This window comes from Syngnathus leptorhynchus, chromosome 2 (genome assembly GCF_054491065.1).
Source record: "Syngnathus leptorhynchus isolate UIUO chromosome 2, UIUO_Slep, whole genome shotgun sequence".
Taxonomy (NCBI): domain Eukaryota; kingdom Metazoa; phylum Chordata; class Actinopteri; order Syngnathiformes; family Syngnathidae; genus Syngnathus; species Syngnathus leptorhynchus.
The window spans coordinates 2,904,506-2,919,377 of NC_141196.1; the positions used below are offsets into that span (position 1 = coordinate 2,904,506).

The 14,872-nt window shown below is 44.9% G+C and overlaps 1 protein-coding gene across 4 annotated transcripts in view; it reads right to left on the reverse strand.

Annotated features, from left to right (window-relative positions):
* The window catches only part of plcb3 (phospholipase C, beta 3 (phosphatidylinositol-specific)), a 23,531-nt gene continuing 8,659 nt past the window's right edge, over window positions 1-14,872 (reverse strand). For 2 of the 4 annotated variants that reach the window (XM_085934905.1, XM_085934881.1), the window contains 33 exons: window positions 14,749-14,835; window positions 8,941-9,009; window positions 8,154-8,291; window positions 7,965-8,044; window positions 7,843-7,896; window positions 7,692-7,776; window positions 7,157-7,257; window positions 6,903-7,069; window positions 6,100-6,252; window positions 5,860-6,017; window positions 5,703-5,785; window positions 5,309-5,393; window positions 5,074-5,221; window positions 4,922-5,005; window positions 4,773-4,840; window positions 4,612-4,708; window positions 4,448-4,532; window positions 4,163-4,287; window positions 3,943-4,097; window positions 3,704-3,868; window positions 3,532-3,631; window positions 3,359-3,463; window positions 3,188-3,282; window positions 2,987-3,110; window positions 2,824-2,865; window positions 2,612-2,721; window positions 2,049-2,158; window positions 1,813-1,972; window positions 1,663-1,739; window positions 1,494-1,583; window positions 1,369-1,426; window positions 1,206-1,292; window positions 1-1,136 (listed from right to left, as the gene is read on the reverse strand). In XM_085934905.1, coding sequence (XP_085791031.1) covers window positions 825-1,136; window positions 1,206-1,292; window positions 1,369-1,426; window positions 1,494-1,583; window positions 1,663-1,739; window positions 1,813-1,972; window positions 2,049-2,158; window positions 2,612-2,721; window positions 2,824-2,865; window positions 2,987-3,110; window positions 3,188-3,282; window positions 3,359-3,463; window positions 3,532-3,631; window positions 3,704-3,868; window positions 3,943-4,097; window positions 4,163-4,287; window positions 4,448-4,532; window positions 4,612-4,708; window positions 4,773-4,840; window positions 4,922-5,005; window positions 5,074-5,221; window positions 5,309-5,393; window positions 5,703-5,785; window positions 5,860-6,017; window positions 6,100-6,252; window positions 6,903-7,069; window positions 7,157-7,257; window positions 7,692-7,776; window positions 7,843-7,896; window positions 7,965-8,044; window positions 8,154-8,291; window positions 8,941-9,009; window positions 14,749-14,751 — 3,573 coding nt within the window. In that variant the 5' untranslated portion in view covers window positions 14,752-14,835 and the 3' untranslated portion in view covers window positions 1-824. Of the gene's footprint in view, window positions 1,137-1,205; window positions 1,293-1,368; window positions 1,427-1,493; window positions 1,584-1,662; window positions 1,740-1,812; window positions 1,973-2,048; window positions 2,159-2,611; window positions 2,722-2,823; window positions 2,866-2,986; window positions 3,111-3,187; window positions 3,283-3,358; window positions 3,464-3,531; window positions 3,632-3,703; window positions 3,869-3,942; window positions 4,098-4,162; window positions 4,288-4,447; window positions 4,533-4,611; window positions 4,709-4,772; window positions 4,841-4,921; window positions 5,006-5,073; window positions 5,222-5,308; window positions 5,394-5,702; window positions 5,786-5,859; window positions 6,018-6,099; window positions 6,253-6,902; window positions 7,070-7,156; window positions 7,258-7,691; window positions 7,777-7,842; window positions 7,897-7,964; window positions 8,045-8,153; window positions 8,292-8,940; window positions 9,010-14,748; window positions 14,858-14,872 lie in introns of all 4 variants that reach the window. The other 2 variants (XM_085934895.1, XM_085934887.1) reach the window with 1 other exon arrangement.

Sequence of the window (14,872 nt, forward strand, 5' to 3'; positions counted from 1 at the left end):
ACTTTTTTAAAATGCCATTTAAATAAAAAGGTAAGAGTTGACCAAGGACGTGTTTGTGAGGGGAAACATTCAGACAGACAGGCAGCCAGTGCTTTAAAGAGTGTCAGGAGAGAGCAAACCCAAAAAAAACCAAAAACCTCCTGACGTCTCGCTCAAGCACCTGTAGTCAGTAGTAAAATCCACATAAAACAAAAATATGCACGAGTGCCATCAATCAACCTCCTCATTCCAAACATTTTAGAGGAAACACCAAACAGGAAGAGGGCTGAAAAGGACGGGAAATTTACAGATAAAATAAACATGGATAAATTAAAGTACCGTTATATTTGTGCAACACAATTTGGTAAGAATAAAGAAGAATGGTAGTGTGTCTTTTTGAAAGGGGACTTCTTCAGAGATGACTGCACAGTGCTAAGTGGGGGGGGAAAGGTCAAGGCTGTAGCACCCCCTGCTGGCCGACTATTATCATTACAGCAACAAATAAGTCCGAGGATCCTACTGCAAGCTTACGTGGAGGATATCGGGGCTTTCTACCAAACAGTACCACAACAAAGCATGGAAAAGTGAACAAAACGAACAAAATAGCAAATCTTAATCACTACTTACCACGAAAATTAAGCAATAGTCTAGCAAGTTGTAAAAGCTTTTTGCTATTCGTGATTTTGATATGTCATCTGACAAACAGTAAAAAAGAATAAAGCTCTAGAAGAACAAAGTTAAAAAAAAAAAAAAAAAAAGGAATATAATTAGTACATGATGTAATTACCATCCCACATTAGAATCATTGCAGCCCCCATTGGAATCCATTTGTACAAACAATAAGTTCAACCGAAGGACGTCTCCACCTCAGACATGGAGGGCGTCGACGACGAGGATGTGGCCAAAGAGGGCATGATATAGTCAAAGCTCTTGCTGTCCTTGCGGCGATTAGGAGTGGACGGCTCGCTGGGCGTGGAGCAGTTGGAGGGCGGGCTCAAGCCCAAGCCCGAGGCCAGGCTGCTGTTGTTGGACACGGGCGAGAACAGGGCGTTACTGCGTAGACCTTTGTTTTGGAGCTCCAGCTGCAGGTGCTGGCAGATTTCCTCGTGGAGGTGGAGCACCTCGTCCTCCAGGGTTAGGTTCAGCTCAGCCTGAAGCTGCAGCGCCACAAAAAAAAACAAAAGAGGCTCAACCACCGAGCAATCTTTGACTTGTCGCTGGCTCACCGTCGGCAGCTCCTCGTCGATGTGCTGCAGCACCTCTCGTTGCTTCAGCTTCAACTTCTCCAGCCTTCTGTTCTGAGCCTCCTCCAGCTGTGGTGAAAGGAAAACACGTCCGGTAATGAACGTGTGTGTGTGTCTCTCCGTGTACACGTAAAATATCGTTTACCTTGCGTATTAAGTTGACAGAGTCTTGAATGTGTTTCCTGTTGATGTCATTCAGTTCTCTGGCAGAAGGAAAAAAGCATTTGAGGAAAACTGAGTCGATCATCTCCAAGTCAAAGACGCAATTACATCTCGGCCTTGTCTTTGTCGTGGTTCTTTGCTTCACTGATGCTGTTCTGCCTCTTCCTGTCCAGGATTTTTTGAAGGTCTTTCTTCTCCCTGTGGGCAGAATAATCAAAATGTTTGGGGCAACAATAAAAAAAAAAAGAAAAAGAAAAGGGGATTCCGCCGCACTCACCTCTCGCAAATCTCCCGGAGCTTCTTGAGCTGAGCTGCTTGGCATTCGTGCGCCGTTTCCTTCAACTTCTGGAAGGACTGAAAACGGTACAAGCGTGTAAGCAACACGCCAGCGGAGAACAACTTTTACAGGAAGAAGATGGTCCCGCACCTCCAGGAGGTACGCTTGCTGCTTCTCCCGCTCCAGCACGTGAAGCTGCTGCCGAAGCTTCAGTAGTTCCTGCATCTGCCATTCCCTGAGCTGCACCGTGTTTTTCTCGTGCTCCTGATCCAGGGCCGAGAGTTCTTGCTGCACCGGATCTTGGGGCTCGCTGGACGGGAAAGAAAAAGACAGCGGGCGTCATGGCCTGCCCTTGTAAGTCGTGTTCCTCGCTTGGCGATCCTTACTTCTTTTTGACACTACGTTTCAGATGTTTCTCCACCTGACTGCGCCTCCTTTGCAGATCACACTCCAGTTGGCTACTCCGAGACTTTTGCTCCTTACTAAGATTCCACACCTAACACACACACACAGTCGTTTTTTTTTTTTTACATCTCATCTATCGTGTATTACTTTCAGGTCATCTTTCAACAATTATGACAATTTTTTTTTCTTAAATCCGATATAAATATGATATGATGAAAAAAAAAAACCATTTGTAAATGCAATTTTAATATATTTAAATACAATAATATAAAATACATAATATAACGATTAAAATAAAATATTTGTAATCAAATATTCTTGATTTAAAAAGAATATACTTTTAAATTTAAGATTCATTAAGATTTTTTTAAAATACAATACAAATATAATTGACAAATATACATTTGTAAATACAATTCTCATTAAATATATAAATATATACTGATAAAAAATAAATAATATGATATAAAATAAACATATTTTTCATAAAATGTTTTTAATAAAGAAAAAAAAAAGATTTTAAATTTAAGATTCATGTCTGTACCTTCTTCAGGTGTTTCTTTCTCATCTCTTTGAGGTCTTTGCTTTGCTTCTTCATGAGCTTCACGTAGTGTTTGTGCTGCTTCAGCTCCTCTATCGAATGCGGGTCAGCGTCTGAGAGATGCGACAAAAAAGTGAATCACGGGTACTTATCGAAAGGGGGGGGGTGCAACAGATGAGAGAAGCGACGAGGGTGGCGGGAATGGCATCGGTTACCTGTCAGAACAGCGGCGATGAGGTCTTCCTTTAGGCTTTGCACTACGCAAACAAGCACAAAGAAATGAGGGGAGGCAAACGTATGCAAAATGAAGGATGGGGAAGCACATCGTGCAAAAAAAAAAAAAAAAAGCGAGGTGTAGAGAAGGTCAAACTTTGTTACCGGGCGGTATGATGTCGAGACATTCGTCGGGTCGGTAAGGAGCCGGGAAGGGCGAGGAGACGCGCCCTGGCAGGGCCTCGGACTCCCTCTTGGCCTCGCCGTCTCCGGGCTGGTTAGAGCAACGCTAAACGGGGGGCAACGGACTCGTGAGCGGAAGTTACCGGAACTCAAAGAATGCGTCGGGGCGAAGGTCCCTCGTACCTCGTAGTTCTCCTCGAGGAGCACGGCCAGTTGAGTCTCCCTTTTGTCCAGCTGGCTGACGTGTTTGATGGGATTAGTCAGGGCCTCAGCGTACTCTGAAGAAATGAAAACCCCAATGAATCGAAAAGTCAATTGCGATTTCACGTGCCATTTTTTTTTTTTTTTGCTCACCCTGGTGTTCGTTGGGAATGTAGTCCTGAGCTTCGGTGTAGACCAACAGAGAGGCCAGCAGGAGGGGCTGGTTCAAATCGTTCTTGAGGTTGATGTAGTGGTAACCTAAAATAGGGGACGCCGTGAGTTCTCAGTCCCGGACCACCGTCCCCACCCCTCCCCCGCACACCGACCTGGTCTAATGGCCGACACGGGTAGAATGCGATGTCCGATGAACTTGCCGTTCTCCTCAAATACGGCGAACCTCAGCGAGGCCAGCGTTGGGAGGACCACCTGGGGAGTGAAATTTTAATTTGGAGAGTCGAGCACAAGACGGACTGACGGACGAAAGGAAAGACGGTTCACCTTATGAAAGACAAACGCGTCATCCTCCCAAATAGGATTCAGCGAGTTGCCGTTGGAGGTTTTCGTGCGTTTCTTTTTGGTATCGGTCGGAAGTCCGTATATGTCCACTTCCACATACACGCCGACCTTTTTGTCGCTCAGGCTCAGGAACTGGCCTGAGATCACCTGAAAGAGGAACAAAAGTTGCCTTTAAGTACACCGGGAAACTTGGCGAATATCTACACGCCGTTTGCCCTGACCTTCACTTTGACCGTGTTGGCGACGATTCCATCCACGATGTTCTCCGTGAAAGGGTCAAAGTGCTTGTCCGTCCTCCTCATGAACTCGGGCTTCAGCAGGTAGCCGCTGTGGCCGTTGTACTCAAACACGCCCATGTTGAGCTGCATGGGAAGATCTACGAGAGAGAGATTTAGAAGACGAGGGCTTGAATCGCTCCCAGTCCTCGAGTCGGGAGCTCACCGAGGGTCTGGAAGTTCAGCGCCACCATTTGGCAGCCCACGTTCCAGAAGACCTGTGGCATGTAGTTGGAGCTGTCTACCCGTGTTCCCTTTGGATAAATCCGGCTCAGCTGGTTCTTGTTGTACCTGGAGTCGTGCTGTTAAAGGGGAACTACACCTGGGAATGGATCACGTCACCAAATGAAAGCTTCTAAGGACCCTTCGCTATCTACCCGCATAGGAGGACCAGGTTTCCCCAACCCATGTGACTCCACGGTCTGAACTGGATTCAATCCTCAAAGGATACTCAACAAAGTCAATGGGCAAGCTCTTCAGGGTGTCCATGCCTTTGGTCTCCACAAATGATGACATTTCAAAGAACTTCCTCCTCTCTGGCGTCAAAAGAAAGTATTGGGAGTACGAGCTCACAAAATTTCAGCAGACGTCGTCGGAAGCCACGTGGTCGCTTACTGGTGGCCAGTTCAAAGCTTTTGAATTTGACGGGTTCGATGTAGTTGACGAGCGTGGACATCTCCTCCGTGGCGTTGACCTCACTGCTGGCCGTACCCTAGAACGGACAAATCCGTCAATCAACCTTCAAATCCAAAGTCGCAAAGTCTTGAGGTTCACACCTCATCTTTTTTCAGCTCGGTCAAGGGTTCATCTTCTTCCTCGTCCTCCTCGCTCTCTCCTTCGCCTCCTGAGAATGTGAAAATAAATAGCCTGACATGGCATCGATGATTCCAACCATTGCAGAGCTCAAACAGGTTCTTGGACCTACCGATGGACTTGCGAGGATCCGAGTCTCCGACCAGTCTCTCGGCAAGCTTCTCTTCCTCGTGGGACAGGATCTGGCTTCCCTCGCCTTCCGCCAGACACAAATTTCCCAATAAAGCCTCAGCGTGTTTACTCGCAGTAGGTACGGCTCCATACCGTTGTGCGGCGAAGACGGTTCTTCCAGCTCACGCCGTAGAATACTGCCGCCGCTGGAGGGTCGGTGGTGCTGGTGCTTTTTCTTGTTTTTGATGAGAATCTTGCCCAACATCTCTTGCGGCGAGGGCAGCAGCTGGCCTGGTACCAGCTGTCATCGAGGGCGAGAAAGAAAAGTCAAGGGGAAGCTTCCTGAGGTTTGCCATGAATATCAAGGTAAGGAGATCATCAGTCTTACTGGATATTTTTCCAGTGGGTCAATGAGCAAGGCCTCGCCAAATATGGTCCGACAATACTCCGCCATCTTGGCTTGCTGCTTGGCCCTGACAAACAAACAAAAAAAAAGAAAAATGCTTTTGATACCGGCTAAGCCATCTTTAAAACCGTATTATCGTATTTTATACGGTGAGCTTCCTCTGTCTACATGTGTTGCTCCACTATTTGTGCTATTTGTTAGCCTCTCTTTGGTGTTTTGCATTGTTTGTTAGCATTAAGCTAAGACAACGTTTTAATGTTGCTTTGAATACACCAGATGGAATGATCTTAGTTTTGTGTTTACTTTGACAATCAATTTCTTCTGGGCTAGGCTTTTTCTATACTGCCGATATTTCCTTCACTATGTTGGCGCTTACGAATCCACGTGATTTTCAAAGGACAGGATGAGGGGGTACGGCGAGGTCTTGAAAGCGCTCTCTGCGATGGCTTCAATGACCTCCTGCAACCACAAAGAAACAACGGCGGAATGTAACCCCGGCGGTTCTTCGGTGTACGAAAGGTCACGTGACACACCTTGAAAGGTATTTCAGTGGTCATGGTGAAGCCGTGGGTGATGTATGGTTCCTCGTCGGGCGGTCGACCCTTCCAGCAGTCCAATTCGATGCAGCGACAGCCGGTGAGCAGCACCTGCCTGTACATCTCCACTGAGGACAACCCGGTCAGCTGACCCACTGGAGACGTAGGAGAAGAAACAATGGGAAGCCACTCGGACGCAAAATGGTCGGCGTCAACTTTGTGCGTAGCTCGCGCTACCTGTGAGGTACGTGTTATGCGAGGAGTTGATGAAGTAGTGCGACAGTGGTTGATTCATGTCGTCGATGACGTCCAGCCTCTCCGGCGGAACGATACTGTTCTCCTCCCCTCCGAGATAACTCGTGAAGGCCTGCAAACTGATCTGTATCCGGTCTGTAAGTGAGACACGAGGTGATTTTAGCTTGTGGGGCAATTTGTTAAAATCATTTCCATTTTGGCTTCTCTTGGTCTTTAAAACGTTAGATGGAAGAAAAGTTCATTTGCGGAACAGCGTGGTGCTTTTCCGACTTCCTGATGTTGCGAAAGTAGCGTGAATGTAACATGTCGCATGCTTAGCTTGATTAGCTTGCTAAGCTTGTGATTCTGCTATCCCTGAGCTCGCTTTAAGACGGTTCGTTGGAGTTTATGCTCAAACTAAACCCAACACACACACACACACACACATTGTATCTTTAAATAGAAGGCTTGCTTTGTTTTCAAAAGACAGGTAGCGTAATTCTTCTTATTAACGCTAAAGTCAATGTAAACTCCCATTGACATGCTAACAGGAAATTAGCATCGACATTCCTTCAAATGACAAATATTCTGACGTAAATGCCGTAGAAACACGTACACACAAGCAACATACTACGTAAAGGAACAATATTTCTTCCCAATCTGTTAAACGCAAGATTTATTAATTGAGTTTGACTGGAAATTGTTTTGTCCCTCATCGTAATAAATCTCAACGCCGGCCAACGCAGGAACAACTGCTGTTAGTTTTGATTTATTTTATTTTTTTTAATTGCTCATATTTTACTGACCTCTCTCCAGCTGGCTGATGTTGGTTTCATATTTCTCCATGATCTGTCGGACCTGCTCTATTTTCAGAGGCGGGTAGAGCACCTCGTTGAGGCGCGAGTCGCGCTGCCGGCGGTTGATGAACTCCGTCAGCTGGTCCAGATAAATGAAAGGCTTCCCTTTGGAGCCACTGAAGGAGCAAAGACAAGCAGGTGAAACCCCCCCAAAAAACAAAACAACAACTCCCAAGTAAGCATTCTAAATATATATGGCTTGCCTTTCGATAAAAATGCTTTGAATCTCCGACCGTGGGCACAGAGTGTTGAGAAACTTCTGAAAGGCCTCCCATGTGAACTCATCTGGCTTTAATCCATCAGACTGTTGAGACAGAAATAAGTAAATAAAATAAAAAAAGATAATCTGAGAAACATTGTCAAGCAGAAGATAAAAAGGCCCGGAATAAAAAGCCAAAGGATGAGACCAAATGGAAAAATGCTGACAGTGGCGATTTTTACAAGTAGGCTGCTTGCGCTTGGAGTCTTGTGACTTCATACTGATCTTTGGAGAAGATTAGGCTGTCCCGGTCGAGACAAAAGAAACACAGTTTGAGCGAGAAAGCACAAGCCGTAGCGTAGCTTCAAATGCCTGTGAGAATATTTGGTGACACAAGCAATTCAAAGAAACTTTCTTTTTTACTTCAACAGGGAAAACTGTTGTCGCTTTCCATGAAACGACAATATTTTTTTAATAACAAGCAAAGCGTTTACTCGGAAACGCCCGTTGAAGATCTACGACGCTAACGATTCACTCACTTTTGTGTCACTCTTGTTGTTGAAAAGCCCGCACTGCTCCAGCGCCGTATCCACTCGCCTTTTGTCCAAAAACATTTTGTGGAAACTGCAAGACAGAGAAAGCTCGTTGAGTCTACGTTTCGTTTGAAAAGTGGCCGCGGTGGTGGCTCACTTCTTAATTGGGATCTTGCCTTCCTGATTCACCTGTAGCTTTAACTTGGTGTACCTGACAAACAAAACACGCGTGTTAACCCAAGTCCAGCTCGGTAAACATCACACGTGCGCTGCTCTTACGCTTTGAGGAGGAACGTGTTCCGTGACGCGTTCTGGGAAAGTATATTTGTGGCCAAAGTGAACAGTTCGTCAGTCCAAATCTGTGAACAAAGTCGAAATGCCAACACATTGTTGAGAAAGGAAGGATGGAATGAGGACAGATGGAAGGGTGGAGAGGAAGAGGAGCGACCGGTGGGTTGCCGTGGCTACCTTGGCCTTGTCTTCCTGCATGGCCTGGAAGTTGAAGAAGGAGATGTTGACCAGGTCGTTGCCGTGGACGACGGTGACCAGCTTCCCTTCCACGTTGTCGCCTTTGCCGAAGCCGAGCAAATCTCGTACCTTGGGGTCCTGAAGAAAACGTGACCTTCACGATGTTGTGACCAAATTGCAATTTTTCGAATAAGGCCGAGAGTATGGCTATCGGTGCAGATACCGGCCTTATTTCACGGTATCGGTACTTGCGATTTTGGCCGATACAAATATCAGACGTTAGAATAAAAATAAATAGCCGTTAATTTCATATGATTTAAAAAAAAAAAAAATTTAAGAAAAAATGTTTACTGAGATATAAATGTCTTTTTGAAAAATTATCTGTTATTTTTTTGGGTTAATTTTAGTATCAAACTCGATATCGATGCTTGGCATCAGGTTCGATGACGACTCAAGAACCTCGTAGTGGTATCGGTCCAAAAACGTGATATCAAACATTCCTACTTTTAACACTTAATTTAAACAAAATTTCCACCAAATCTCTTCTTCGCATAAACAACTGTTGGTGACTAAATTGGATGTGTAAAGAACACAAGGTCTCCACCACCGGGTTGTGTCATTTCCTGGTCCATCTGCGCCGAGGCTCATTAGAGCCTCGTCACCTTTCTCAACATCAGCGAGCAAAGCGAACGTGGCGCAATCCTACACATTTGGGTGACAGTCACACTTGAGTGGCACAAATTTGTCAGCAGGAGGTGACAGCATCACACACACGCAAAAAGCCTACCTTTGGTTGCTTGGCGTACTTTCCTGTTCTGGTGTCCCTGATACTGCTAATGTCCAGTATCTCCACCTCCTAAAAAAAAAAAAAAAAAAAAGATGGATTTTAGGGATTCTTTTGAGCAAGAAACCAGTGCAGTTGCTCTTTCAAGGAAACTGCGGCAGACTGTTTATAAAAGAGCAAAATGTGGAGGGGAGCGAAGATTAAACAAAGCTTAAAGCAACAACAGGTGACAGCTGTTCATAATCTAGTGTGGTCCACAAGTTAGAGACAAAGCAGCAGCGATGGATCAAAGTTCAAAACATGGACGAGGGAATCGTAAATATGAAGCGCCGCTATAGCTAGCATTTCCGTTTCTTGGTTTGCTAACTCTTACTATTATCAGATCTATCAAGAATGAAAAAAAAAAAAAATCAGTTTATGTCACACTTCCTGTTTTTCGATTTGAGTCTGCCACTGTGTGTTTGTGAAAGGCCTTATTGCTCGATTTCTCTCGTGTTGTAGTTCCTGTCTAAAAACAAACTTTGATTTTTGGATTCCTCCTTTTTTTTTTTTTTTTGAAATACGTTGGATATCGTTTCAACAGGGATCACAAATTGAGTTGGACTCCCGTTGGCCTGTGGAGAATTATTTGAGTCCCGGGGGGAATAAAGCGCTTCTGGGTCTGTAGGACGCGCGCACACAGGCAATCATTGAAAAAAAACTTGCTCCTCTCCCACAGGCTGCGGTTTCATTCTGCCATCGCCATGGCGACTCCTTGGAGACGGGGCGAGAAGTGAGACGACAACTATGTGTGTGCGTTTTGACAGTTAACATTTGGTGGCTTGCCCTTCAAAATACGCACACGCTGCTAATCGCCGACATGCAGGCTCAAACTTGTGAAACATCCTGACTGGTTGAGCAAGATGGTGTGTGTGTGTGTGTGTGTGTGTGTGTGTGTGTGTGTGTGTGTGTGTGTGTGTGTGTGTGTGCGCGGTGGGGGCTGAGCAACTCTGAAAACGTACCATGTGTCAGCGTGTGATTAAAAAAAAAAAAAAACCCCCGCATGATTTTCGTGCACATTGCTGTTCGTCCAAAGCGCTAGCAGGGGGGCGCGCTTGCCGAGCGGGTCGGCCATTTCTGCGAGTGCATTCCTGACATATTCGGGCCTTGTGCTCAGCTGGCCTGCCCGTCTCGCTGGCCGTCGCAGCTGTACAGCTCCATTTATCCGTCAGTGCCAAGCTCCCACGCAGCCCACGCCGTTTATTACTTTGGACTCTGATGAGCGGGATAAATAGTCAAGTCCTTCCACGGCAAACTTATCCAAGGAGGCCTGGCCATGTCCTTCGTATCTTTGCTAGGTGAGAATTAAAACAAATGTCTAAGAAGTTGCCCAGAGTCTATCAATCAGGCGCCAGTAGAGGTCAGGCTATATTTAGTCACTGCACTTTGTTGAGCCTGTCGTATACTTTTTGTTTTTTTTTGTTACACTGTCCTACATTCATCATCTGCGCACTGGAAAATTAAAGGCCAAGAAAACAATCAAAGAGCGCCACTCCTTTCCTGCGCCGCGCCCGCACGGGACTTTTTGTTGAAGATCAACGTTCCAAATATGCCTGAGGGTGACCGACGGCGACGGGTTCAAAAGTCGCGCGGTGGCGGCGCGTCGGAAACCGACCCCCTCTCCCCCCCGCCTTTTGCCCCGTAGCGACCCGTGACCTTTAACAAGCGGTCTAATTGTTCCCCTCTTGCTAATAAGTAACAATCAGCAATAAAGAAAGAGTTCACGTCGCCAACAACGTTCACATTACGATTAATGGCGGAGTGAAAAAAAACAAATGGAGGGGAAAATAAAGTCACCATGCTAGTTTTAGTTAATATCAGCAAAAGCAAGAGACAGCACTATAAAAAGTCACATCTACACACACACTGGCTTACATATAAACAAAGCTGTCCTATTCAAAAGCAATAAAATGCGGGCGGGAACGGAGCAAGGCGAGCAGAGACGAGCTCACACGCTTGAAAAACAACTGGTGAACCTTATCGCAGCTGAGATGACTCAAACTAAACTTTTGTATGTATATGTATTCTGAGCGGAATCAACTTTGTTTATGAAAGTCATTCAAATGAACTGTTGTTTTTCTTTGTCAATTTCAAACCTTTGGGTTAATTTTAAACAGTAACAGTCATTCAGGTCATGTCGTTCTTTTACGGCGTGTCACCCAGAGGAGATGGAAGATAAATGACAAGATTTGTTTTTTCAAAATAAAAGCACTTGAAAGTAGGAGTTAGTTCTTTGACCATGACTAACTTCTTGGGCAACAACTCCAAACATGAAAGTCTGTCTTAAATTCACAACTTGGCAGAAAGGGAAGAAAAACCTTATGTGGTAAAATCTAAAAAAAATTAAAAAAAAAAGACAAACTTGCTCTAAAAAACGAATGAACGTGAACTGAATATGAAAAGTTAAACCGAAACAGAAACTAAACAAAAAATCCCAAACTACAAACACCTTAATTTTGCAAGGAGACACCTTTGCGCAACCACCACGCCTCTCAGACAAAACATTGCGAGTGCAAAACGAGTTTGTACTTGTAGTGCTCAACAGATTTCTCAGCTCTCTTTCAAAGACCGCATAAGACGCTTGAATTAAGAACTCGTTAGCCGCTAATAGCATTGGCGGGAACCAAGAATGTCCACGAGGGCTCGCGAATTACGGCAACATTAAAACCAGAATATTGAGCCAATTAAAATATCCTCTGAAATCATTTTTGAGTAACGTCGGAATCTTGATGAATAAACTCGATGATTGAATTCAAAACTAAAATTCGATAACTGCACTTTACCGAGGACGGACAAACAAACGTTCATCCGGGGACGCTATTTAGTGTTACACTCAAAAGTCCACGCAGCGAGCAATTTGGTCGGCTAATGATTTCTGGTTTTCTTTGGAAGCAACTGCCCGCGCCACACTGCTGCTCCACGTGCAGCCGCAGATAAAAGCAAATGTGACCATGCGGAAGAGGGGAGGAAGTTGTCACGTTATCAAATGACACACTCAACTTCCCTAATAACCCCTTGCCGTGCGTGTGTGTGTGTCCGAACCCTTTTGTTCCAAGTCAATCCCCTGTACAGTATGTTAAAGTCGAGCTACTTGTACTTGCCAACAATTGTTCCCGAAAGCATCCATCTGGCTTATATTACGCGCATGCGCAATCTTTCTGTTTTGCTTTAATGAACACAGCCATTCAAAGAACTACTTCGTTTATAATTGGTTCCAAAAACCACCCGCGATAAGTGAAATCCGCGAAGTACGGTCACAAACAAGAAGTATTGGGCAGGCTAAAGAGTTAGCGCAAAGATGGAAATTCGCGATCGTGCAAACACGCGTAAACGGACTTTTAAAGTAATGTAAACAAACATTTGGAGCAATACTACATTTTCCTAAAAGGTTAGACATTAGTTTCCTCAATTTAGAAGTTTTATTTTGACTTTAACATATTTTTTTAATTTGGAAAAAAAAAACGCGATGCTGTGAGGTCGCGATAAACGAAACGCAAAGTACCGAGGGATCACTGTAATTGGACGTCCATTTCAGAATTGATGCTGACAAGAATTTTGGCCAATTTGTTATTTTATATTAATTGGCCACTTTTCTCAACTTGTTTTTATTTCGCACTAGAACTTTTTGTGAAATAGTTTTAGCGTCCTCGCAATGCAGGTAACAGCGTAGACACGTCTGTTTGTTTGCCATTTGAGTGTGAAGAATCAATTTGGCTCCATTACAGGCTAAATGGTGTGTGGTGAGGCAATTACGTCCCTGGGGTGGCCCCTAAGGTGCTACTGACATGTCCATTATACTTTGTGGGTGGAAGAACAATCGGAAGAAAATTGGAACACGAGAGCGGCTAAAGAATTCACCCCCACCCATCCTAAAGTCTGTCTTTGCTACTTCCTGCTCACTTTCCCACGCCCGCGGAAAAAAAAAAAGCAAAATTAGAAGTGTTGTTTCAAGGAACTGTGGAGAGAGAAAACGATGTAAAGGGGGAGCTCATCTGAGGCGGTTTTGGATACGCAAAAAGATTCAAGGACTGTCCATTTGAAAGTGGAACGATTTGATTGGGCGCGACTCGGAGGGATTACGATTGGGTTTGGTTTGCTCGGTTATGACGCAATGACTTGATCGTTTTACATACTTTGAATAAACTTGTCAGTCTGGTAAATGTGCAGTTTAAGTTCTCTCCAATAAAAGACAATACGATATGTATCGCAATATAGTTCAAGGTGGAATGATTCGATTCAGTCATGGCATCTTTTAAAACAAATAAATTAATTTCTGGTGGCTTTTTTTTATTTTTATTAAATGCAACAACATTTGCTCTTGCATCTTAACCAAGAGCATAAATTAAAAAAAGATTTAGCATGTGAAAAAATTGCTTAGGACGGCCTGTACAATACGTGATGTGAGTCCAGCTGTCGTTCCTTTTAAATATTATGAATTGGAAGCCCCCTCGGAGCTAACAGAGCAGGTAGGACATAAATCACCAGGGAATCTCTCCAACTTTGGCTCACGTTAAAGAGGTTTAGACAGTGAATGTTTAAAAAGGAAGAAGGAAGGCAAGGCAGAGAAAAGATGAGGAAGTGAAGGAAGTCGGATGGACAAGAGAATGTTCAAATCATGGCAGGTTAAATATCACAGAATCCTTTCGAGTCCAACCACCAAAACATTTTCGTGGAAACCTTTTGGATAGATTTTTAACGCATCGATTAACTTCTTTGACTTCCTTGCACACGGCCTCGGCTCCTAGTAAAGATTTCACTGATTTAAAAAAAAAAAAAAGTATTGTACAAAGATTGCCTCTCAGTAACTGACTTTTCCCTTTCTAAATGAAAGCTCAATGGGAGTTCATTTAAACTCATCCGTGATTACAATGTAAACCCGCCGGCGTCCTTAAACTGATGCAAAAACGTAACAGAAGCGAATCGCAACAGCCACGTTGACGAGGCCGGGCCGGAGCTGCAATATTTTAAGCGCCGCTATTCCGAGAAATGGGATCCCATCGGTGTAAAAAATGTTCTCGTTAATAAGAAAAAGTCAAATATTCTGTGTTGCCGCGTCCTCTTTTCTGGCTTCCACGCTGTGCCCGAATGTTCTCCTCAAATGAAAGAGCTGAACGTTTCTGAAATAAGAGTGCAGTATTTCAAAACGGCATAAGGCACGTGTGGCTAGCGGGCCGTGCGGTTTGTGATGACGACAAACAGGAAGTGGGGGCAAAGTCATTTTTGTGGCACTGGGTGGCCTTGCATTTCCAGGGAAGTTGTCCCAACTTTGCATCTCCTGACACGAAACTCTCGTATAACACCCTCGTTTGCATCTTTAAATAAATCTTTGGCAAATAGTGTCACGGTGACACCTCGGGCGACAAACGACCTATTATCTCAAAACGCGTTGGCGTAATGTTAAAGACCCAAACGCATTATTATCGTGAATGAAGTGCAGCTGTCGTATTTCTTAACGATGAGGAACGATTTGATTTTGGAATAAAAATCCAAAGGATTCGTGACGGCACCACAAACTAAGCCGCCTTTCCCCCCCCCCCAGCCCACATCCTGCTATCACATTGCAGTTAGACATCGGCTAATTACGTCCGCTAAATGCCCAATCTAATATGGCTGCCGTAATGGCTTGGAAGCAGTTGGTGGGCAGGAAGGACCAAGCGAGATGATGGACTAAAAAAAGGATGACGAGCGAGCGCACCGAGGAGGAAACAAGGACAAAGTCGTTGAACGTCAGGGTCACGTCCGTGCTAGCTTGCGCGTTGTTCTGCCGCTCACCATGTTGGCGCCTCCCGTCCAGTAGAGGAAGAATCCATCTGGGTCGACTTTCAGGGTCACCAGGGTGGGGGGACTGCTGCTGGGCTCCTGGGAAGGGGACAGAGAGTCACTGGAGTGACAAACA